Source organism: Pipra filicauda, unplaced genomic scaffold (genome assembly GCF_003945595.2).
Source record: "Pipra filicauda isolate LSUMZ 115617 unplaced genomic scaffold, ASM394559v2 scaffold252_size1811890_pilon, whole genome shotgun sequence".
Taxonomy (NCBI): Eukaryota; Metazoa; Chordata; class Aves; order Passeriformes; family Pipridae; genus Pipra; species Pipra filicauda.
Window position 1 is genome coordinate 423,987 of NW_024104368.1, and position 25,605 is coordinate 449,591.

Genomic DNA, 25,605 nt, shown 5'->3' on the forward strand with positions numbered 1-25,605 from the left:
TTAACTATATGTTTGTGCTTATAGACATGCTGTGCAATGCCTTTAATGAAAGTCATGTGAACATTGTTATTTTTATTAGATTAAAAGACCATTGCATTGACACAGGTCTGTGCATCAACCCCATCACTTGTATATACACAACTCTTCTTGCACTTAAGTATAACACTGTGTGTATTATTACATCTTTGCCAAAGATTAATTAGGGCTTATTCTGATTACTCTGAAAGGCCTGTCTTTGTATGAAGGCGTTCACAAGCAATTTTTTGTTTGAAAAGCACCGAAAATAGTAGTGTCCTTGTATCTGCATACTGTGGCTTAACAATACAGTGGATTTACACTGGCATGTCAGCAAAGCAGAAATGGTATTTCTAGTATCAGAAATCTATTAGTCTGGCCTATGGGTTGCAGCTCTGTCACAGAAAGTGAACAGCCGAGAAGAACAGTCATTGCCGGCTCTCTTTTGCATAGTCAGCTCTGGCAAATAAAAATAACTTCTCACATCATGACTTAGAGGTTAGAAATACCACATTCATTTGAGGTGAGCAAATGCAATCACTAAAGTAGGCAATGAAACTCTGCAAAGGAACTCTTTGCAGTACCAGAACATTGCCTCTAACATCAGGCTTTTCTCATTAGCCTCATTATAAGGAAGCAAAGTAAAGAAGGCCTTTCCCAGGAGAGTTTAATATTTTCATTGCTTTTTTTTAGTATTTTTATAATATTTCACTTCAGAGGATTATATATTCTTCTTTGTGGAGAACAAGCAGAATCTGTGAGTATCCACAGCAGCCTCATTCCATGAGTAGGATTTTTATTATAATTTATCTCATTCAAGCAGTCTATCATTAGAGATGTCCTGCCTCTGATGTCAGAGACGCCCAAAGGAACTGAATGCCCAGCTGTGTCAAAGGAGAGGGTTTTCATAGTAAGACCACAAATAGGTGCTGCAATTCCCTGTGCTAGCAATTCCCACAGCAATATGGCTGACGGAACACAGACACAGTGCTAGCTGGACATAGGCTCCTTGCTGTGGAATTCCTCTTTCTTACTTCCCTTTGGAAGGAGGATTTCATGGTGTCTTGTGCCTTTCACTGTATGTTTCCACAGCATCCAGCACAACAGGGATCTAGTCCCTGCTGGGAGGCACTGCAAAAAAATACATTACATTTACAAACTCGTTATAAAATCTGTGTGTTTTCTTGCTTGCAAAAATTGAATCTTATGCCTACCCCCCACTGCTGGAGGTGATGACAGTAGTATTTTCTTCCTCAGTTATCAGTTATACTTGGTAAAGTAGGTAAACATATTCAAATTCTGTAGTAGCAATGCATTACACTTATTTCTTCCCGCTCTACTAGAAATTCACATAATTTTAGTGTCAATATAGCTACAGATAGTTTCAGATGAGAAGAGACAGCTATTCATATTATTTTCTGCTTGCTCTTTGCTGTCATCATTCTTGTTTCAATATGGCTTTTTAAATGGAATACCTGAAGAAATGGCCTTTGATTTTTCTAGAAGAGAGAGACTGGGGAGAGGAGAAGCTGGTAACTTTAGGGCATTTAGCATTTTTAAAGGGATAATTTAAAGAATTACAGAAGCTGCAACAGAAGAGTAATGATTTAGCTGATACTAATCGAAGTATAGAAGTGCCTTTAAATGGCAAGTTTTATACGTCTCTTATTTTAGATAAAAAAGGTCTAAGCCTGGAGGAAGAAATAAAGAAACAAATATAATAAATATTCCAAAATATTAAAGCTTGATTCAAAGCAAAAAGAAGAGAGTCAGTTCTTGAGACACCAGTGGTGCTCCAGCTCTTCACAAATGTAAGCCGTTCTAGTGAACAGTAAAAAACAGCTATGCTACCAGAGCAGTGAATATTGCCAAAATTGTATCTGTAGAGACAGATTCCCAGCCAGTGTGAAAATGTCCTCTTTCTCAACAGTTATGACATTTTACCCCAGCCGCACATTTGCCTTATTGCATCAAGGATAATTCATGGATTATTGCAAAATATGAATGTACTGGAGCAATGTAAGACCATAGGGAGCTGTAGGTGTTTTATTAGTCTAATAGTTAACAGCACAACCCATGATGGAAAGTTAGGTGTATAATGGCATCTCATATAGTCATTATTGTAGCATTAAAATACTCCTGCATATGATTTATTGGTCCATCAGAACATGCTTCAGGTTATTTCTGAATCAGACCTGTGATTCTTCACAAAATACCTGAGCCATGTAGTCATGGATCTATAAATATCTAGCAGTATATATTAATTCTATCTCTGTAATATACCTGCCTACGTTTAAACAACTTTGGATTTTAAAAAGTCCTTAAAATGCAAGCTTTACTTTCTTAACAGCTATACTTCTTGTGCCTCAAAAGAACAAATTGTGTCAGTCTGACCATCAGAAGTACAGCCAACATCTCTTCATTGCACTTGGTATTGTGAAAAGTACTTGTATTTCTAACTGACCTAATGATGCCTACTTGTTCTCACATATCACCCTTGCTTCCCACTCTTTTCTGCCCCTTCTCAGCTTCCACCTTCCCTTCCTGGACTACAGGGGGTTTGCTGTCTCTCTGTCTTTCCCTGCCTGCTCTCCCCAACATAGTATGGGACCTACTGACCAAATTTAAATGCATCTGATAGAGGAAAGGAATCCCCAGGTTTTAAAAGATTACTTAGTTCCTGGTAGCAGGCAGCACAGGCAGCTCAGCCCTCAGGGCAACCAGCAAGTGCACAGCAGCAAAAAAGCCCCAGATTCTTCCCCAGCGGAAATGTCTTAGGAGACAGGGAAGAGATATGGGACAGCTAGATAAACCTTTGAGATCCTTTATTAGTGGAAAGTAAGGCTTTATTAGCTCTGCCACTACTAGAACTACTTGTTTGACAATGCATGTTCTTCTGTGAATTTTCTTTTTAATTGGTTGATCTTAGGGTTTGTTTTTGCCTTTTTTTTTTTTTTTCCATGCAGTTTCCCAAATAGATTGTCACCAACCTATGGTAAGCACTGGTTGAGTTTCTTGGGTGCACTTCTTGATTTTAAGTGTTAGCAGTCTGTGTAGATATAAAAAACCAAACACAAATATCTACAGCCATCTGATGGAAAAAGGAAGACAAATTCAAAGAGGTTCTACAGCTAAGCCATATACTTAATTTGTGCTAGAACTGGCAACCAAAATCCAAACAAAAATCTAAACCTCTCTATAAGCCTCACTTTTTATTCCTGAGAAGTATGGGTCAAAATTACTCTTTATTATTTTAATTATTTATATTTTATTTCATTTTATAAAATAAAATAAGTTATTTACGATAAACTAATATTTATTTTAAATTTTGTTATATTATTTATATTTTGTATTACTTTTTTTTGGGTCAAATTATTATTTTTTAAGTGCCCATCCCAAATGTTGTTTTCTCTGAAAATGACAGTGAAAAAAATGAGTCTTGAATTTTTATGAGGTAGAATTTGGGAAAGATTGCATTACAAATAAATTTGGAAGCATTTCAATCTGTTATGACACAATAAACATTTCAAGTGCAATTTATTTTCCAACTTAATAGTGCATTTATTTGCATATTATTTCCTATTGGGTTATTTTCAATGACATGAGAGCCATGTGTTATATTATTTTACACTATCATGATAGATGTGTCAGAAAATAATGCAAAAGTAATGAAAGTTCCATACAGATGAGAAATAAAAAGTAATGAAAATAACACAATAAAATGAATTTTCAGCATGTTTCGGAAGCAGTGGTTTTGGTTTTTTTTTTAATTCCTATTCCATTTTAAAAATTTGAAGTCAACGCAAATTTACACATCCAGAGTTTTGCCAGAACAATTCCATTTCCCTTGTAGAAAAGTGTTGTGACAGAGGCTTCCTGACTGGTTTCTGCTGTTAATCTGTCGAGGTGAATACAGTAACATTACTCAGCTCCCCTTAACAAAAGGTCAAAAGGCATGGGGTAGAACCAGTTCTAGTCAGATTTGCTCAGAAATAGGCAACCATGGTGAATTCTGTAAACGGAGGGATGGCCCGCACACCTTCTGTCAGCTAATGGGTTACATTCTCTTTACTTACACTTTCATCTTTATCAGGGAGAGAGAAAGCTCTTTCTGGTGTCTGACACTTTTTCAGGAAGTTTCTTGCAAAGAAAGAGGTGGTTTTTTTAATGTAAGTACCCAGCTCGCAGTACAAAAGCAATTAATCATCTTTAGAGACAAACTTGGCTAGTGTAAATTGACATGACAGCACCCCACAAGCATGTGACTATGTGTATTCTTAGATAATTTGGCCCATAATCACTGGAAATATTAATCAGTTGGATTATCTCATATGCCAAAGTTCATGTGACCAGATAATAATCTAGAAGATTGCTAAGTGATACAGCTCTCTACTTATGTACTGGAAATTATTGGAGCTAAAATGGTAGTTTTGCATATCCCTGGTTTCTGCAAAGACTGGCTTGAGATCAGAGCCAGCTGTTTGGTAGGCATTTCACTGCAGTATACCAAGTAAAATACTGAATTCTATATAAAGCCTTTGTGTGGTTGCTGACAACACTTGTCTATATGTAGGTACTTCTATGTCATTTCCATGATGAGCTTATTTATTTATATCTCTTTGGACATGACTGGCACACTGGTTCACCAAGATAACAAGAGAGCAGTGTGGGACATACCGAGGAAGGTTACAGTAAAACAATACCCAATTTTTAATAGTCTTTGAAAATTGACAAGAAAAAATAATCTGATCTAGAAGTCAAGTTCGCAAAACAGGGAGATCAATTAGAACAGGTGTTTTCCTGATGAACTTTCTGTGAAATGCTGCTGATTTCTAGTGGTACATCATGGTCTCAAGACAAGGACGGGTGCAAAAGCAGGAAGTATTTGTTGAGTGCTGAATTTAGAAAGTACCTGGCTTTCCCATTGGCTGGTTATCTGTTTTGCAGCCAGATCCTCAGCTGCAATAAGCTGATGTCACCCTTTTAGACAAATTTACCCTGGCTGAAGATGGGGCTGTGGTTAATGAGCAGCAGTAGTGGCAGAATTTCTGAATTTCTGCAATTATGGAAAATGATTGCCTGTTACAAAGTAGGTGACTCAGCAGTGCAGTAATACTGATATATCACAAGGAGGAAAAAATATTCAAAAGGAAACCTTGAATGAAAAATCACTTATTTGCTGAAATTCTATTGTTCAAATTCTTATTGATATTCTGCTGACCTCTAACCCCTACAATAATTCTTTGGTGCAAGAACTGTGTGATACGATTACAAGCAGATCACCAGATTTGGCATAATTCCTTGATTTACAAATGTGAAAGAGGTAGGAAAGTGGGTAACTATCTGACTAGCTTGCACTCACAAAAGGCAGTATTAAGTTCCCTTAATATCTTCTACTTAGTGCTCTTCCTTAGGTCATAGCCCAAGATACTAATTTGGTATTTTAAATCTTAAAAAGAAATGTCATGCTTTGTGCACTGGTGCATAAAGGAAGATTAGAACTGGTAGGATGACCCAGAAGGTCCTTTCATTCTTGAATTCCTATAAAATCAAAAGTTGCCTCAAATGGGAAAGTGAGAGTATTTTTGCTATGAAGGTACAGGAAAAAGAGGATTTGAGGTTTTTAAATCATCCTTTTCTGAGTGAAAAGTGTAATCAATGCAACATACAGCTGTAAAATCTGCATTTCTTCATAACATTTTCTTTTGAAGAAAAAGTAGTTTTGAACCTTATACATGATAGTAAACTTTCTAGAAACTAACTATATTTAAAATCTGGTGTAAGACTACAAGTTAAGAAGTAGGGAAAGCAGGTTTGACCATTAGACTATTGAAGATATGTGCCAAGTAAGAGGTATTTTTACAGTGAAATCCATCTTGCTTTAAATAAGCTAAGGATGGTCTTTCACTCTGTTTTCCGTTTGCATATTTGAAAAGTGCTGAAATAGAGGAAAGGAAAGGTTATAACACTTTCACAAATAATTCAAAAGAATGAAAGGAGTGTAAGACTAATAATTAGAGTGAAATATTCCAAGGTGTTTTATTCAGTTAGCACAAAGGGTAATAAGAGCAGATGCTTTTCCAGTCCTTACAATTCTTTAGCTTGTCTTGATGTACAGTGAAAAGAACAAAAGATAATTAATGGTCTACAAAGAGGAAAGTCTTAGTAGTAAGCCGATGTCTCAGCATCCATCTTCACATTGATCAATATTAGAAACTATAACTTCACTGGTTGTTTTATGAGATCTTTAAAAAAAGGACACAGAATTATCAAGATCATAAAAAAATGTATTTCATTCTTTTGTGGCCTGCAGCCTCATTATTCTGCCTGGAAAAGGACACTGCGATTCTTCTATGTCATAGCCCATTCTGAAGAGGAAAGTATTTGTGTTATTTTTCAACCCATGATCTGTGTAGTTTATCTCAAGTGGAAGGGTCCTTCTCTAAGCCAGCTGGCTCATAAAACAAATGTGTTCCTGCCCTCCTGGCTGGGTGTGTGCTCCTTGCCTTCCCTGGGCACCCTCAGCCCGTTCAGTGTGGTGCCATGTGGAGCTGCCAGCCTGTGACCAACCAAACAAGCACATTCTCTGGGCCCCAGCTGCCAAGATTTAAACTAGCTCTAGCCTAAAGCAGCTTGGATGTACTCAGGCACAGCAGTGCTCCTGCTAATGAGCTCTGCCTCTCTCACAGGTGTCACACAGAGCACGGTCCTCCCAGCTGCAGTTCAAGTGCCACCTTTGGAGGTAGGGGAGGTGGTGTGTGATGTGGGATGCTATGGACACACTCACTGGTTCCTCTGCTGCAGCAGACCATTGTAAGCACAGATCCTGGCAGGCACTTTGTCACTTTTAAATACCTAAGGCATGTGAATGGTTTTACAGGTAGACCTAAACCACTATCTTAGAGAAATTTTTTTAGCAGCTAAAGTTAGGTGATGTGAAACTCATGGCTGACATAGGGAGCCATTTGGAGGGGAGAAAGCACTGAATGTCTCAGGATGAAAAAGGGAGAGGGATGTAAAGGTAGATTTGCTAAGAAGGGCTGGACTAGACATTTTGAACTGACTGAGAGCAGCTCTGCCCTAAGTCAGCACACACTCAGGAGTGCAGGAGATGGAGACCCTGTCTCTGTTTCAAGCAAGCACTGTTCTGTAAGTGTGCTAAGGTTAACAGTTTTTCCAGCTTTCTTTGACTTAATCAGATAATCATCTCTCCAGAGCACAGGTTGGCCCTGGCTCCTCTTTCCCAGAACACATTATGGTGAGATGTTGATCTCCTCTAGAGATGCAGGCCCTGTAATAATGTAGATTATACTGTATTTGGAAAGCTGGTTCATCCTCCATCACATTGGAAAAGACTATCCCTGTCCTTCATCTGGCAATGCCAGCTCTGAATACCTGCAAACCTGCCCGGTGCTAGGGCACATGACAGATTCTGGTCTGCAGTCTTGTGCGCCATATAGCTGTTGCCAGCTAAAGGCACTTGTATCCATATCTGACAGATTCTGGGATCCAAGCCTCGCAGGTGTGAGATTACAAGGTGTGAGAAAGCGATTTCAGACATTTTTAGAGATTTTGAGAACATAACCCCCCCATCTCTAGTATTCAAGTCCACAGAGGCTGTACACATTACGAGAAAAGGCACATGTAGACTGTGGGAGATGTGTTCAAATGGATGTTGCAGGGAATGGCTTAAGTGCAACGAATACAGATAAAATTTTTTCTTTCCATTTTGAACCAAGAAAGATAAGATAGTTTCTTCTGTTGTTCCCTTTAGCTAGGAAGAAAAGAGACCGAGCTGGCATCAGGAACTCCAAGGGCAATGTCTCCTTCCTGGTGCAGTACTATTCAACACGGTTCGGGTCAACACAAATGTCAGGGCCAGAGAAAGGGTAGTCCTTGATTTCAAGGAGCCCAGCCCTTGATTTGGGTGGAGTTGGCATTGCTTGGCAGGCACATCAGAGAGACAAGTCAAGGTTTAAGTAGAGGTTCACTTACAGCAGTTTCTGCAAATAAGGACTTTTCCAATGCCCAATAAAACCCTCTGTAACCATGGAAAAGAAAATGTTCTCATCTAAACCCAAAGGAAAAGCTAGAAAAAATCCGTACTTTACAACCTTTTAGCACAGGTGTCATTTTACAGCTTTAGATAATTCAAATCTGTATTGAGCTCCCTGTCTGTTCATATTATTACTGGAAACAAGTTGCCTTACTCATAAGTACTAATGGCACATATATTGTATATCTGTGTGGGGTGTCAAAATATATAAGAGTAAACTTTTCTTTCTGTAGTGATTTGTTACTTCAGAGTCAGCAATTTTATTTTCTCACATCAGTATTTCTACAAACTCAGTCTCTTCCACAAAACAACCTATGCTAAGGTGCTGACTGATCTCTACTGGCAGAATTTCTTATGTTCTTCTCTATTCTTTTGCATGATTATTGTCACAAATCACTAGTAAGTAAAACAGATAGACAGAGAAATATCAGTAAGCACATTTGGAAGAAGTGGGGCTATAAGCTAGATGGTGCCAAGATCCAAGCAAGGCTCGGTAAGTCAGTTAATGTTTAAGTGTATGAGTTCTAACTAATACAATGGAACAGGAACTGCGTATCCCATAGAAATCTTTAGGTGGGCAGAGACAGATAAACTTCTGCAGAGCAGGACTGTTGGGTTCCTGTGTAACTGCCAAGAAGGCTACGCCAGGCAACTGCTGCATTCTGGTTAAACTGAGGGAAGCTGGGGATGGGGTGAACCAGGTGCTGAGTGCCCAGACAGGGAAAATGGTGCTATGGCTGTTTCTGTACCTCAACCCAAAGAAATTTTGCTACTCCTCAAGGTTCTGCTATAAGTCACCACCACTTCATACTGGTATTAATCTATGCCACACAGGTGCCTAAAGTCTTCAGGGGAGAGGGTTTTCTGTATACTGCTGTGTGACTGCAGTGATGAAATCTCTTGCTAGAACCAAAGCAGATCCCCATAGCTGACACAGTTCAATTTACTTCTCAGCCTCTGTGCTTAAATGAACAATACACAATATTAAATCAGGGTCAAGTTATTGAAACCTTGATGTCACCTTCATCTCAAGCTCAACATACTACTTCCTGAAGTGTCCCACTGCCTTTCCTTGTAAATCTAAGTCTTTCACTCTACTAAGTTGTGTTTCTCAGATACTTTGTACAAAGTATATTAAGAAATCAATATACATAATAAAATAGAGCCTAAAAGGCTTCCAGACTGCCATCTAATACTGTGACACCTGAATTGCGTCAGTGCACATGAACAACACCATGCAGCAGCAAACTCATTTCAGGCAGAAAGGACAGAGCCTGCCACCTTGCTACTGGCTTCTCAGGAAATCCATTTCATGTCTCTAGGAGATGGGCCTCACCATGCTTGAACTTAACTTTAAAGATAAACCCTTTGAGTTTTCTCACTGGCTTGATCTTGGGGGCAATTATTGCATCAAGTAGGACCAGAGGCTTTCCCTCGACCCTTATGATTTTAACCTTTCATTGATCAAGCAGAGGTGGTCCAGGTAATGTGTAAGTCAAATGTGGACAATCCTTAATAACATATCAACCTGTGAGAATAAATTTCCTGATTTCTTTCAATTTTGTCAAAAGAACTTGCAGACAAATTGAATCATCTCTTCATTAGAGGAATGGAGAAGGGATCCCAGAGTGCAGAAGACAAGAAAATTAATCTGCATGCATTTTGCTTTCTTTTTCAGGTACCTCCAGCATCTACCGTTCTTGACGTGAAACACAAATTTCACAAAGCATGTAAGTACTATGGCTAACAGGCTGGAGGCATGGTTAGAGGCCTTTCAGCTTGGAGAAATTGTCAAATTTATTTTTCATGAAATCTCACACAAAAGCTGAGACTGGCTTGACAGCTCCAGTACTAAATAAGAACAGTGTTTGAACTAAGGTTCTACTGTAGCTATCGCAGATGTGAGAGTGGAAGGAGAGAACTGCATAATTTGTCACTGCCGGCACGTGAGGGGCAGTAGTTTTCTATCTTCCTTTTAACATAACATAGTGCCAATCCAAGGCCATAACTGTATTTGTTCTTCCAGTGTTATGTTAGATAAACTTCATTAACATTAGACTGCTCCAAGCTGGCCATAAATAGACCATGTAGACCAAAAAACTACTTGGACAAACTTCGTAGGTGGGCCCACAAGAATCTCGTGAGGTTCAACAAGTCCAAGTGCAAGATGCTGCTTCTGGGTCAGGGCAATTCCAGAAATGAGTACAGGCTGGGAGAAGAAGTCACTGAGAGCAGCCCTGTGGAGAAGAACTTGGGGATTCTCGTGAATGAAAAATTGAAAATGAGCTGGCAATGTGGGTTCGCAGCCCAGAAGGCCAATCATATCCTGGGCTGCATCAAAAGAGGAGTGGTCAACATGTTGAAGGAGGTGATTCTGCACCTCTAGTCTGCCCTCATGCGTCCCCCCCTGGAGTACAAGAAAGACGTGGACCTGTTGAAGCAGGAAATTATCTGAGGGCTGGAGCACCTCTGCTGTGAAGACAGGCTGAGAGAGCTGAGCTTGTTCAGTCTGGAGAAGAGAAGGCTCTGGGAGACCTCACTGCAACCTTCCAGTACCTAAAGGGGGCTTACAAAGAAGAGGAAGACTGACTTTTTACTTGGGCAGATAGTGATAGGATATGGGGAAAAACTTTTAAACTTAAAGAGTAGGTATTTCAGTTAGAGATATGGAAGAAATTATCTACTGTGAAGATGTCCCATCCCTGGAAGTGTTCAAGGCCAGGTTGGATGGGGCCCTGAGCATCCTGATCTAATGGGTGGCATCTTAGATGTTGAGCTTTCATTATTTTTACAAAAAAGTGTTTATTTAACTAAAGACTAGATGCCTTTTGCAAAAAAAAAAAAGAAGTTGTCAGTCACTAACCTCTTGAATTCAGAGTAGCATAAGTAGAAAAAGAATTGTGCTTCTACTCTGTCCTTAGAATTTTATAAAACACTAAAGCTCGAGGCTTCTGTGGTCGCACGCAGATTCAATCGAAGAAGCAAAATGCTGTTGACCTGACTGTTTTAAAATTACTAATTTTCACTGCCTTAAGGACTTATAAAACACAAAATGGCAAAAGTTCAAAAACCGCACTGCTGAGTACAAAAAGATGGAGTGCATGTGTTTTAATATTTCAGTAAGGGTATGTCCTCCCATCAGTTTGTGAAATGCAGTGCATTTCTGACTAGAATCTCTTAAATCAACTGCAACTGGATTTATATTGATGCAGTTTAAATCAGTTGAAGAACACTGGCATAGAGGCTTATGCCAATACAACTGCAATGAGATTTTTAATGGATTTGGGTTAAAATGGTGCAAGTCTGTGTATAAGCCATTTTAATGGTGCCTATTTTGATACTAGGAGGTATCTTACTTCTCAAGTACCCCCAGTGATGTCAGTGGAGCTACTGTCAAGGAAGACAGCATACAACAAAGCATAGTACACACTGTGAACCAAACCTCTGACAGTAGAGCATTTTACAGCACATGGAAAGGCTGGCATGTGCCTTCAGTGCTTTTTCAGGCCTCATTTTTTTATGTCAATTCCTCCCATTCCCAGGAGTACACCACAGCAGTGTCCTCTGTCCTTTCTTCTTATTTCAGCTCATTGCTTTGATCTCTCTTTTCCAGTTCATGACTTACAGATGTTGTTGTCTCATGAAGTTTCCCTCCCTCCGTTCCCCTCCCCATCCCCTCCTCCTTTCCCAATTGCAAAGACCAAATCTTTTTTCTCTTTGCATAGTCTGGAGGATGACAGCTAATAGCATATAGTTCTTTTAGGCAAGAGCTGAGAAGGGACTGAAGCTGATCTGTGGATGCCTTTGGTTACCATGCTATTTTGTACTAGCTCATGCATTCATTTCTGTCATTTTGTGTGTGCCAGACTCACATGTTCCCCTATAATCCCTCGTTAAAACACACTCCTACGCACACCCCATTACAGTCTCCTTGTCTTCATACGTTCTCCTTTGATCACCCATGCAATTAAGCTTTCTCCTCAGCTGGTGTCTTGTCAGCCCTTCAATGAGAGGAACCTCTGTGAAGCAATTTCACAAGCATCCTCTCTGTCACAGAGCAGGTTTTGCTGCCTGATTCAAGAAAGGAGGATAAAGACTACGTTATGAATTGCAGCACAGGAGGCTATTAAACATTAAAATAAAAGAAATGGGATGCAAGTGACACGTGCCATCTTACTGCTAAGTAATGTCTAAGTCAGTCAAATATTAGTTTGGATCTGTGTTTATACAAAAGGCAGAATACGGATTTAGAAATCCAGGAACAAATACTGAAACACTTCTCAGCCCTCACTTCAGCAAAACTGTCTCTACTGAAACAACCCCAGCAAAGCCTCACCCTGTGCTTTCTGTAGCATTGAGTTCAGGGGAACAATCCCAGTTTTATCACTGTAGATTGAGGGATCTTAGTGAAGAATAACCATTTAAGACTGCCATTTCCACGGGAATTCAAAGGCTTTGCCCAGACTGAAGATGGCTGCTTTGAAACATCCCCCGGTTGCTGTAGCTGCTGCCCCTGGGAGGGACTGGCAGCACCAACCAGGGTCAGCCCAGAACAGTAGTTTCCCTGTTGCAGCCCTCCAGCCATTAGCTCTACGGGGTCTTTCTGTAACAGATGTTAGAGCAAGGCTGTCACACTTAATAGCAAACATCACACCTGCCCACCATGAAACTGTCTAATCCTTTTGAAACATATCTGCAGTTTTGACCTGAGCAAAATCCACTGGGAGGGAGTTCCACAGTATAAGTATGTTGTGGACAAATGTCTACACTTCTACAACTTGATATTTTCTGCCTGAAATTGAGTGGCAGCTGAGTGTCTGGGTGTCACTGGCCATTGTGCTGTATTGTCTAAGGCATGGTCAAAGAAGCCTCAATCAAATTGATGCTGTGCTGTAGGTGACTTTTCTAGTATTTTCCTCATTCCTTTGTCTAGCTGGCAGAGGTGGAACTAAGCCAAAAACTAAGTGTATAAGAAGGAAGTCTCTTGACCCATTTTCTCAGTTGCTTATAATGAGTTAGGTACCTGGCATTTTCTTTATCTATACAGATTATATTTTCAGTGGAGAAAGAAATATCTTGTAGGCTAAACTTCCTGGGCTCTTGTCCTTGGCAATAACTTTTCACCTTTAATTTATTTTTATCTTTGCAAAATGTATTGGACTGCTGTGGGAGGAAATCTTACAGATAGAAAATGGAAAACTGTAATAATAACGCTAATTCATGTATCTCATAACTAAAATAAAATACCTCTAGAACAGGTAATATAGCGGAGTCAGTGATCATTAAATATTTTCAAGGTTACTGCATAGAACTTGCTGAAAAATCTCTTGAAAGGAGAGGGGGAAATAAGACCTCAGTAGTACTGTAACAAACTTATGGAGGCAACCTCTTGCACAAGGGGGACAGCACAACTAGAACTGTTCTGAAGCCAGAAGAGTGAGCGTAGGGAACCCAAAATTGCCTTCTAGGCAGAAGGAGCAGGCAGGGAATGGAGGAAGCCTGGTGATGAGTGGAAGGAAAGAGGGAAGTTGGAGAGAACTGAAAACATAATGAGTATCCTAGCCTACAGAGGGGAATGAGGTGCTCAAGGAATAAGGAACAATTCAAACTGCCAGCTGTCCCAATAAAATACTAACTCCTAACCAGTTAGCTCCAAAATTGCAGGCACTTCCATCTGCTGCACAGAGCATTTAAAATAAGCAATATGAATGAAAAGTAAATCACTAAGACAGAAATTGTCAGTAGATGGCACTCAAGAATAAACAGCATAATTTCTGGACAATATGAAATTTTAGAATCCTGCTACACCATCTTACAACTGCTCCTTATAAGTATTTCTACAGTGATCCTAGGAGCTATGTTCCTGAGAAAGCTGCTGAGATATTTTCTGTTGTTTTTCTCTAGAGAGAGGACAAGAAAAAAAAACGCAATTCCTTCATGATGGGACGAGTCTCTCTTTTAGCCTCCTCCTTATAGGCTGCAGGGCAGTGTGTTAGGATTCATCTGCCAGATTTTACCTATTGCTCTCATCCTGCATGTTCCCCAGAAGCCGTGGGAGAACAGGCAGCCCTGCAAATTTCTTCACTGCAGACATCCTGGTCAGAGCATTTCCCATCTGACTGCCTGCATAAAAGCAGCATCAGAGGGTCCTGTGCAGGCCCTTCCAACATGCCATTTCACTAAGTGCATCAAATACTATCAGTGACTTCCAAATACTTGAATAAGATGTTTATTGCCTAATGTGAGGAGATACCATATCAGAGGGCAAACATGAGCAGAAGTACCACATCATACAATTCTTCTCCAGCTGCATGGGAGGCCTGTGCACATTCTCCCTCCTTCCCTTTTCAAAACGACCTGTTACTGCCTTGAGCTTGCTTCTGCCCCCAGTAGCCTGTCAGCAGTGCTCAGCTCAGGCAGTGCTCAACAGCTGGAGGGAAAGTAGCATTTTAAAACCAACAGGTTCTTGTTCACCCAAAACCCTGAAGCAGATCTTCAAAACGCAGAACAACAGGAGTCAAGCTGACATGGGGAAGAGGAAGGAGAAGAATCTCTCATTGCTTAGATATCACAAGGCAAGCCTTGTGAGTGGAGCTTTAGGCAAATGAGGTACTAAAATGATTTAGTGGAGGAGGTCCTCTTTCTTTTCTCCTTTTCAGAAAGTCTGCTAAGGGTTTTCATGCTCTGAATCTGCAACTTTCCTGCTTTTAATGACATCTGAGAGCTAGTAGCATAAGTAAGGAATAACTCTGTATTTTGCCTAAACACAAGAGTGGGATGCAGAGCTGTTGCTGCAAAGGATGACTGTTTGTACTGCATCACATAATTCCCTTCTAGAGGCTGGCTGTGATGTTAAACTGCAAGGCTCAGAGAGGTGAGAAAGGATGCTGTGGGGATTAGTCATTAAGAGCAGTACCAGGGCGAACGGTGACTGCTAAGCCAGTGGCTTGCCTGCCGGCTCTGTATAATCAGGACTGTCTGATAACACAGTCTTGCTGAGAATCTGCAGTTCCTCTGATTTCTCCACACTGTCTATTACAGCTGGATTCTCAGGTTGCAGAAAGTTAATGAAATCTGTCAATTTTGATGCCTGGAGAGACTCGTGCCTGGTGAATACATCTGCTGGGACTCAGAGAAGCTGAATTATGCTATTTATGGCTCTACAAAGTTGACTTCACAGTCTTGGTCTGTCAATCAACCATGTGTCTCACAAATCAAAGAGATCCAAATAAGTTATATCTAGGGCATAGAGCCTTTCAGAGGGATCTTTCTTTTGCCCTATTTTAGGAGATGAGGCTTAGAAAAAGCCAAAATTTTTGAAAAAGGCCACAGTCTGATCCCACCATGAATTGCCTGGAGCTGGATGCACTCCCTGGACAGAAAGGCAGCTACTAAGTCTATGGCTTTTATCAGATCTCAAACTCCTTCCTCCCTAATTGTGTCCTAAGCAGTTCACAGTAGCCCAGAATCCATATACGAATGAGTTTTTGAAGGGATAGACAATATCCTGCTGTGCAGGCGTCTGACTGCAGAGCTCATAGGCCCAGCATTACGTCCCCAGTGCAGATTCACAGAGCATGTTGGGCTGGCAGTCACATCTAACTATTGTTTTTATTAAATTCTCCCCTCTCTGCATTCATAACAACTCAGTTGGAAATTACAATGAAGGCGAATCACTGGGGATGGGCAGTTATTACAAATGGGCACTAAGAACTACAGTGATTTCATCAGGGTAAATTGCTCATTCATCTGTGTTGGCTTTGTAAATGGAAATTACTAGATTAGGAGGAAACATGGTATTTGTTTCATCTCGTATTTATAAGTTATTTTTCTTTTGTCTTAGTCACACAGCAGATATCAGTATAACATCAGTTTATGATGAATTTCAGTGGTGAATGATGAATGATGAATGATGGAATTCTAAGATCTTTTTACCTCTCTATGCCTGTCAACAGAACTCAGTTTATTAGAAACTTGTTGAATTTCTTGTTACTGCCACAGTGAGGCTTGTACATACTTAAATTCTTTACTTTTTGCTTCACAAAGCACAAAGTAAGCAACAGATCCTTCCACAAAACCCAAACCAGTTGCTACCATCTTCCTACCCAGCTCACAGTCAGAGATCTAATCCGTGAGTAAATTGCTTCCTGCCTCTGCAGCACGTACCTGTCAGAACAGACACTAAATTCTTGCTTTGGCATGATGCTTCAGCCACAGGGCCAGCCTGTCTGGTAGCCTTCATTTCTGATCTGTGCAGGAAGAAGCATCAGGAGGATGACCTCCTCTCAGCCTATTTGTGACATATCTGTGCAAATCTTTCTATACAAAATACAGGAGTCTGTCTGTTGGTACAGATTTGTGTGACTTGAATTTCTGGTTTAGCTCTCAAAATAACCAAAGCACTCCTGTGAAAGCTGGGAATACTTTCACTTCTTTTCTAACAGCCAGTCAGGAAATGAGAATGGCATAATTGACCTAACACTGTTAAAAGGAAGGAGAAGCCAAACTGAATTAGCCTAATGATTTTCATCTTCAAAGTGAATGAAAATTTACCTTAGACACCACATCCACTCCACCCCACCCCCGTATCCCATTCTGTTTTGGAGTTACAGAAAAACAATTCTGACCATTTTTCAAAAGGGAAAGACAATGCATGGATATGCCCTCCAGAAGGTTCTGTGCACTTCACAGACAGTATTTTGCATCCTGAGCTGTGGTCAAAACCCGCCAATTCAAGCCGTGCATCTCTTGTTGACACTGCTAAGGCCCAGAATTTTCATTTGGACATTTCTAGCTGGGGTGCTAAGATAATAATAGTGAGAGCAAGCACCAGACTAGGTATCTACAGTTTGCTCCTCTGCTGAGCACTTGAATCTCATTGTAAGTTGTGAAGGAAGAGATATTAAAGTTGTCTGAAAAGCATCTGATCAGATATCCCTGTATCCCTGAAGTTTTGCTCTTTGAAATTTACACATGGTTACAAAGAATATTTTCATTATGTATTGAATTAGGAAAGTATGGTTGAGGTTTGGCTCACCCAGTTGGTTTAGAAGCAGGGCACATAGGACCTTAAGGAAGACTTTTAGACTCAGATTTTTAAAGCATTCTGGTCATCTAAAGATAACAGTAAAAGCCAAAAGGCTACCTGGGATTTTGAAGTCTCCTAATTCACACTGAAATGAATGTGATGTTTAAGACTTAGGTCTTTAAGACTTGACCAATGGGAGTCATGCTATTGACTGGGGTGAGTTGTGTGTTAGATACTTTCTTCCTTTCAAGCTTCATTTTCTCATCTATAACATTAGAATAATTAACCTTCCTTTCATCCATCTTGGGATCTATTGTCTGTTTTGCCTGTTTTGCCTGTGATGCTGTAAGAAACATTTGGGACAAAGAATGACCTAAATATATGTTTAATGACCTATTGAACCAGAGGAAGTAAGGTGTCTAAAACACAAAAGCCAGGCTATCCATTAAATGCTTATAAGATGACCTTCAGAAAAAGAGCAACATTTAAAACAGCAATGGAAAAAGTGAAGATCAACTGAAAAACTTAATTGGAAATGCACATTATTTCTCTTTTTTTGGCAGCTTCTGCATCCGATGTTATTGCATTTCATTAACAGGATTACAGATATCATTTCAGATGACTAACATAATAAAAGAAAAGGCAGCTAATCTATTGAGATGTAGCTTGAAGCAGAACTGTCCCTTTCTGCTCTCTGGGATATTGTCCCCAGCTGAGATTTAAAGGGCTCTAACAATGCATCACAAATGACATCCTATGTAAACAACTGGAGAACAAATGTGAGATGCTATTTAAATGCCTCATTAAGAAAAGGAAATTTCATAGCTAGATTCTTTGCTTTTCTTGCCTTAGGATTAATTGACAGATCTAGATGAAAAACAGCAAAGTTTGTTTACCAGAATTGACTATTATTATTTACAATGTGTTTTATTACTGCCTGTGGCTCAACTGAGAAAACTACAGTAGAAGACCCTATAGAAGAATCCAGGCCCTAGAGAATATCCAGACTCAGGAATTAAATGAGGAATTAAAGCCTAGTGAGCTGTCATTAGAAGATGTCAAGGTAGTTTTGGTTTTTAAACAGCTCCATAAACATCAATTGAAACTCGGGTATTACATTTTTGGTCTGAAGAACAGATTGAGTTCCAGTGTTAACCTAATGTTCACCACCAGATTCGTGTGGGCCTAATGTTCATTCAAAGAACTCAAGATACTAAAAGCCCCAGTGGGCCTTCATTAGTGTGAAAAGAATCTCATGTCCATTAATAAGACAGGTGTCTGTTGATTATGGCAGGGTCAAGATCACTTCAGGCTTTAAACGTGCTCTGCATCTACATCAGGTTTTTCGCAGGAGTCCCTGTGCTTTTGAACACCTGAGTCGGGCAGATGGCTTTACTGAAAGGTCCAACAGCTTCTCTTAGGAGGAGGTGCATGGAATGGGTCTACATGAAATGTCCCAGGACTTCTTGTGAAAGACAGTCAACAGGCATTGGATAACAGAAGAGGAAGTACATCTCCCTTGCCAAAATGAGAGGAACCTACTTCCTTCTTGAAAAACCCTGGGAGAACTTGAGAAAAAAATTACAAGGCTCATGGTGTCAATTCTAGACAGGTTAGGTAAGAGGCAGCAGCTTCAGCTTTTAAGTTCAGACTTCCCCCCAGGTCTTCTCTGCCTCATGCCTTCCCTGGCTGTGCTTCTGCAGTCCCTGGCTTCCTCAGGACCAAGAGATGTGACATAACAAGTAGCTGCAGTTCTGGGGTCAGGGTCAGGTGAGCAGGACAAGAGCAAAGGAGGCTGTTCAGGCCTGAATGTGAAGGATGTCAACCTGTGATGGTGATTTGTTTTGCATTTGTTTACATGTGAGCTCTCTCTCACATTTGTAGCGTGTTTATTTATTTATCTTTCTATTTGGACATGAAGGGAAAGAAACACTCAAAGCAACCAAAATAAGAAAGCTTTGCAACAAAACTTGGTATTTGTGAGTTTCAAGTTAATGAAAGCAATGCATCAAAGACAAGAAGCTGAACAAATGATTCTGAATAAAAATAATGTAGTAGAGTGGTGTTCTGCCTCTTTCTAAATTGCCCTCAATTTGCAATGATATTGAATATATTTGCTGTTGAAAATTATTCACCTTTGAAATAAATGATTTGTGGGTTATACAGGAACAATGTATGTTACTCTGATTTAAATACACACTGATGGGGAGGCACTATTATTTTATATTCTACCATTAGAGTGCAAGCTCAGAACGCACAAACAGTCTAGATGAGCTGTGACTATAAGATTTACAGAGGGAAAGCAGTAGAGGAGTTGAAAGGTCATGAAGTGTTTGTCATATAGATTGGGATGAAACATCATCCCTCGACTATGAGAATGAATACTCACCAAATAGTGTTGCCATTGTCATGTCCCTCATGGTCTGTGTATAACTGCGGAAAAGCACTTTGCTGATCAGCTTTAAGCATGTTATGTTTCTTTCTATGTGGCTGCCTCATGGTTGACGTGCAGTCAGCCTACCTGGGCTCATTTCCTGCTGGAAGAGCTTGGGATGGTGGGTCTTGAACTCTCACAGAATCACAGAATCATTTAGGTTAGAAAAGACCTCTGAGATCATCAAGTCCAACCTTTGACTTGTCAACTAGACTATGGCACTAAGTGCCATGTCCAGGTGTTTCTTGAACACCTCCAGGGATAGTGACTCCACCACCTTCCTGAGCAAACCACTCCAATGTTTAACAACCATTTCCATGAAGAAATTCTTCCTGATGTTCTGCCTGAGCCTCCTCTAGTGCAGCTTGAGGCTATGACCTCTTGTCCTGTCTCTAGTTGCCTGAGAGAAGAGGCTAGTACACCTTGCTACAACCTCCTTTTGGGTAGTTCTGGAGAGTGATAAGAGTCACCCTGAGCGTTTCTTCTCCAGGATAAACAATCCCAGCTCCCTCAGCCACTCCCCATAGGACTTACCCTCTAGACCCTTCACCAGCTTCTTTGCTCTTCACTTCAGCACCTCAATGTCCTTCTTGCAGTGAGGGGCTCAGAACTGGACACAGGACTAGAGGTGTGGCCTCACCAGTGCTGAGTTAAGGGGGACAATCACTGCCCTGGTCCTGCTGGCTGCAGTGTTTCTGATACAGACCAGGATGTCATTTGCCTTCTTGGCCACCTGGGCACACTGCTGGCTGTGTTCAGCCACTGTCAACCAGCACTCCCAGGTCCTTTTCTGACAGGCAGCTGTCCAGCCCCTCTCCTCTAGCCTGTAGCACTGCCTGGGATAATTGTGGCCAAAGTGCAGGACCTGGCATCTGGCCCTGTTGAACCTCACACCATTGCTCTCAGTCCATCGATCCATGGCCAGAGCCTCTATTCACTGGAAAGGTACTATAGCATAGCCTTGTTTCGCAGCAAGGGAACTGCAGTATGCAGAGGGAAAATTATTTGTCCTCTGTTATAGACCTGAGATGGGAAGACCAGCTTCCCAAGCCTCATAGCACTGCTTCTGAGGCACAGAAGCTTTTGATCAACCTAAATAAGGTGGTGAGATAAGAGAATTAAACCAGCTGAAACAAACTTCTCCCAGGAAGGGCATGGGAACATGACAGCCTCTGGCTCACATGCTAGTGTCTGACCTGCTACCACAGCAGGGCAGATCTCTGCTGCCTTTTCCTCATTGCTCCTGGAGAAATTACAGTTTAGCCCTGTTCTTAGTGGGGATTAATTTTCAGTGTGGTGAATTTACCAATGAATTTATGAGAAGTTAATTCGTATTTAGGAAGAAATCATGTCAATTCAAATGTGTTCAATTAATTGTTGATGGTATTGGTGTGGCCATTAGATACAAAAACCACATTGCTTTTGGGGTCAGTGAGGGAACACATCCTGATCAGATTTGTGGCTGGAGAGAACACCATCCCCTGGATAGTCAAATTTCGAAAGAAAAGTATACTTAATTAGCATATTTTAATAGCTAATTGACTGTGAAATACTTTTAAAGAAACATAGCTAGAGCCTGGGGTAGGACTCTCCTCTGCCCAGTACATCTGAGGGGGAGGCACAAATGAACTTTTGAGCCATCATTGCTATATCAGCTGTGATTGTTGGGCCAACACGTACTTTCTGATGCTGGAATGTAAATCATCAGGGCCCCGATCCTGCTGTAACGTGTGTTGGCACCGCACTCCATTCAGGCAGCATGCAAACAGCACAGAGTTGAAACAGTGACCTCACCAGTTCTCTGCTCTCTGTCCCTCTTGCAGCTCTTTGGAGAGCTGCTACCTAAATGTACTTAGCAGTCGTGCTGATTGCGGCAGTACCCACACCAGAGCTTTCTGAAGTGAGGAAGCAATGACCTGTGTTATCAGTGTCCTGAAACACAGCATATCTGCAACACTGCAAGGCACAGCACTGTTTGTTCTCTTAGAACATGGCACAGGATGAACATGAACACAGGTTTTAAAAGAAACAACATTTTAAAACAGGCCTTTATATCTTACTCTGTGTGTTTTCTAAGATCATGAGGATGGACAGATACTTGTGTTTAGATGCTCTGCTTTGCTGCCTATAGAAACCTTGTCTGGGTTGACTACTCCACAGCAGTAAAGATATATAAGCTGTTACAGATTGAGATAGACAGCAAATGATTTCATAAGCCACCAAACATTAAGCCGCATTTTTAAAAATGCTGTGTTAGAATCTGGACAAGCAGAAAGAGAAGGAGGGATATTTTTAGTCTCTGAATATTTAGTTTGGCAAATGTATGTTCCTTAACATGCAGTTTCCCAGGTTTGGGTTGCCCTTTTTATGAAGGCTTCACTGATAGAATTAATATTTAGAAAGAGAATTCTGCTGCAATTCTCACATTCCCCCAAATACCTCAACCATTATCTTTGTCACCTTTTCCAGACTTGTAGAGACACAAGAATCAAAGGCAAAGATAACTACCAGAATACAGATACTCAGTTGGCATAAATGATTTCTCTCTTAATTGGAGTTGGCATTTCAGAGCCAGAACACAACTGTCTGCGAATACGGAAGCAAACTCAGTACTGTTTTAGTGCATGGATGACAGGACACAGCCCTCCCTGGGACCTGCCTGGTCAAAAGACTCCCCAAACCCTCCCAGCTGCACTGACCACCCTGCCCATGGCCACTCTGAGCAGCACTGCTGTGACTGTGTGCCCTGGGGGGCAGCAAAGGCCGGTTGTTCAGCACCTCCTCACCCCCTGGCACTGACAGTGAGCAGTCCCCTAAGGGAAAGTTCCATCAAGCTCCAGGCTTGTCAGAGTATCTATTTTCTTGTTTCTCTGTATTCTACTCTGTGGTTGTTATTAATGAAATAAGAGGTGGGCCTCATTCCCTTTCCCTTCCTTTGCCCACGCACATTAATTTAAATGCAAATTCACACAGAAAGATCAAAATTAATTATACTTTCTGCAGCAGGCTACACGGAAAATTGAAATGCACAGAGTTGGCTTTTCCCTTTTCTCTTTTTTTCATTTTTTTTGGAAGAGCAAAGGAAAAACAATGTACCAAAAATACTGAAATATGCATGTAAATGTTGAATGCTTGCTTGTTTTTATTTTCTCATGCTTTTTGCTTGTCTGAATTTCCACAGTTGCTTTCAGTTGCAGGCTGTTTCAGAAGGAATATTGAAAGGTTAATCTGCTAGTGACATAAATTGACCTGTAAATGACAAATAATATTCTGTTTACCAGTAATAAGAATCAATCTTAATTAAGAAAAACTATGCTGACTCTTAAGAAATTTGTCCATCATTGCCTGATCAGAATATAGCTGAAGTCTGAGATTTTTTATTTTATATTTTTTCAGTGGGAAATAAAGGCATAGGGGGAGACGAGTGTTCTATTTTTCAAGGAGTTAAGGCATTTATATAAGTTTTTTTCACTGAAAATGCAGCCAGGTAAATTTGTTACCCAAGGTGCAGTGCAGAGTCTTGGAGAGTGCTGGAGTTTCACATCTGGGCACAGTCACAGCAGCTTAACTGCTCCCAGGAACCAACATATGGACAGGGCTATGCTGTTTGCCAGATCCTGGGCAAGGAAAGCAAAAAACTGACACTTTTTTTAAAGGGAGTGGGTGCAGGCATTGTATGCAATGTGTTATAGAGCCATTAGGTATGCTCTGGGAAACCTGCTGGAGTGGGCTCTGTGGGGCTTCAGTGGAGGCACCAGGGGGGCAGTTACATGACTTATGTAGGTCTCAGATTCTAAGGCCAATGAGAACAATCGAATGAAGAGCTAAACCAGAAGCATTTAACCAGGCATTTAGTCAGGCTGGGGCTTACTTGCTTAGTAGTCTGTGGGAAGTGTGTGCTGTCCTGCCTCTAGGCCAGATCCTGTCCTTAACCCTGTTGGTCTTAGCCAATGTCTGGAGACATCAGTTCAGCCAGCTCACTACTTGCTCTCTCTCCAAGCACTATGGTTGTAGGTAGATGAATTCAGGTATTGCAAAAACCAGAAGAAAGAAATGGATGCTTATGATCAAATAGCTCATTTTTCAAATTCCACAAGCCATTAGGAAAGAACTTTTTTGTGTCCCCATAGCAACTAGAGTTCAAGGTGCCTTTGTAAAACACATGGCCAGAGATCTTCCCTGGAAAGCTTACAAATGAAACAAATGAGAGAAAATACTAAGGGAAAAAAGCTGACAAAGAAAAGGGATTTATCTCTGGCTACAGAGCCATTAAAAACAACATCCATTTGGGTACTCTGCTGCGATTTTACTGAACAGGACACACTGGATCCGGATCTGCTCTTTGCACTAATTTCCCATAAAAACATGGATCTAGTTCAAGATCTTGCTACTGCTCTTTAAATATTCTGATACACCTCTCAACAGTCTTCTACAAGAAAACAAAGCCTAGCTGAATGATTCTGGATCCAGCAAGTGCCTTCCCAAGGTCAGCCCATTGCCTTAAAGACTAAGAAATTGATGGAAGCAGCGTACAATTGGTAGCCTGACCTTGCGAGCCCAGCTGGCCTCAGGAGTTCAGTACAGTGCCAGGCCAGTACAGCTGAGTGTACTTGGAGGGGGCCTGACTAGAGGGGGTCTCTGCACTAGCCCTGAAAAATAGACCCAGGTGATTGTGTTGGTGTTTAGTGGGTCAAAGCAACAAAACATCTGTTGATCTGCATCCAAAGAGGGCCTTTCGAGTGGGGCCATGTGAAGAGATGCCAGTGCCCTGCTTGCCCCAGGCTTGCTGCTGAGAGCTGCAATTCTTCAAGTGGGCTGGTTGTTCAGATTGCAGTACTCAGCAGCTGTCATTTATTACAGTGGGGGCAAACACAGTAAATAATCACTTCAGATACTTTCTCTCTTGATCTTTTGGCCAAGCTTAGTTTTACTGTGGTTTCTTAGGTGTGCTTTGCTTTCTGCCATCAGGCTCAGGAATCACTCAAGTGCAGTGTTAGCACAATAAATCTCACAGCCTTTTCTTCCAAATAAAAGCAGAAAGCAGTAGCTTCTAGTCATTTCACCATCCTGCTTTCCTGCTGGCAGCTCAGCGGAGCAAGGGTACGCAAACTTCAGCCCAGGCTGAATTGTTAGCATGGTGATATCTCTATCCCTGTTTTCTCAGAAGTGTTCCTGAGAACACTCAGACATGCTGGCTGAAACCAAGAGAAAAAACACTATGACCACTGTTTGTTTAAGGTCAGGGACATGGAACAGCTGTATTTGTTCAGCATTTGCTTGTCAAGGAAAGACCTCAGCAAGTTTTCAGATAATCTGTCTGCCTCTATATTTTATGCACAAACCTGCCATCCCCACACATACTTGAATCTTTCCAGCAATCTCTTCTTATTGCTACATAGATATCAAAATTGCCATCTGGTTAAGGTGGTGGAATGCATTTCAGCCGTGCTCAGTTCACATAAGGAAGTGCTGTTACATTTCTCAGCTCATGTGTAACATTTTGTGATCAGATCAGGGAGATTGCTGCCGCAGTGGTTCCTTGGAATTTCCTCTTATTTCTGCAAATTTAAACAACATACTGCTGATGATTGATTATAGTAATTTTGTTGTTCATATCATCCTATTCATATCACAGCAGGTATTGCTTGTAATTATTAAGGCTATTTGTTATTAGAGATGCATGGGCAGTGAAATACAATGAGAAGCAAACAATTTAACTGGTAATAAAATTAGCTGATCATGGAAAGTCAATCTGCTAATTATCTCCAAATTGTGTCTGTCAGTTCTGTTTTGCATTTCTTAGACTCCTTGCTCCCCAGTGAAAAGCTTTTGCAGGTCCACATTCTAAAGAACAAACTGAATTCCCCATCAAGAGAGGTTTTCATCATGTTACACCTTTGTTCTCATACAGGTTCACATAATTTCATATTTTGTGACAAATAGGCATTTTATTGTGTAATTTACTGCACTAATAGTGCACTAATTTTTTATAGAAGATTCTTCATAAAACAATAAAAATTAGGCTGATTCCTTCAATTTCATAATTAGTGGAAAGTACTCAGCACTTGAATT

The 25,605-nt window shown here is 40.8% G+C and overlaps 1 protein-coding gene across 1 annotated transcript in view; it reads left to right on the forward strand.

The window, feature by feature from the left end:
- The window catches only part of TECRL (trans-2,3-enoyl-CoA reductase like), a 62,430-nt gene that overhangs the window by 4,817 nt on the left and 32,008 nt on the right, over positions 1-25,605 (forward strand). Inside the window, exon 2 of the mRNA XM_027725065.2 lies at positions 9,750-9,801. Coding sequence (XP_027580866.2) covers positions 9,750-9,801 — 52 coding nt within the window. The remainder of the gene's footprint in view (positions 1-9,749; positions 9,802-25,605) is intronic.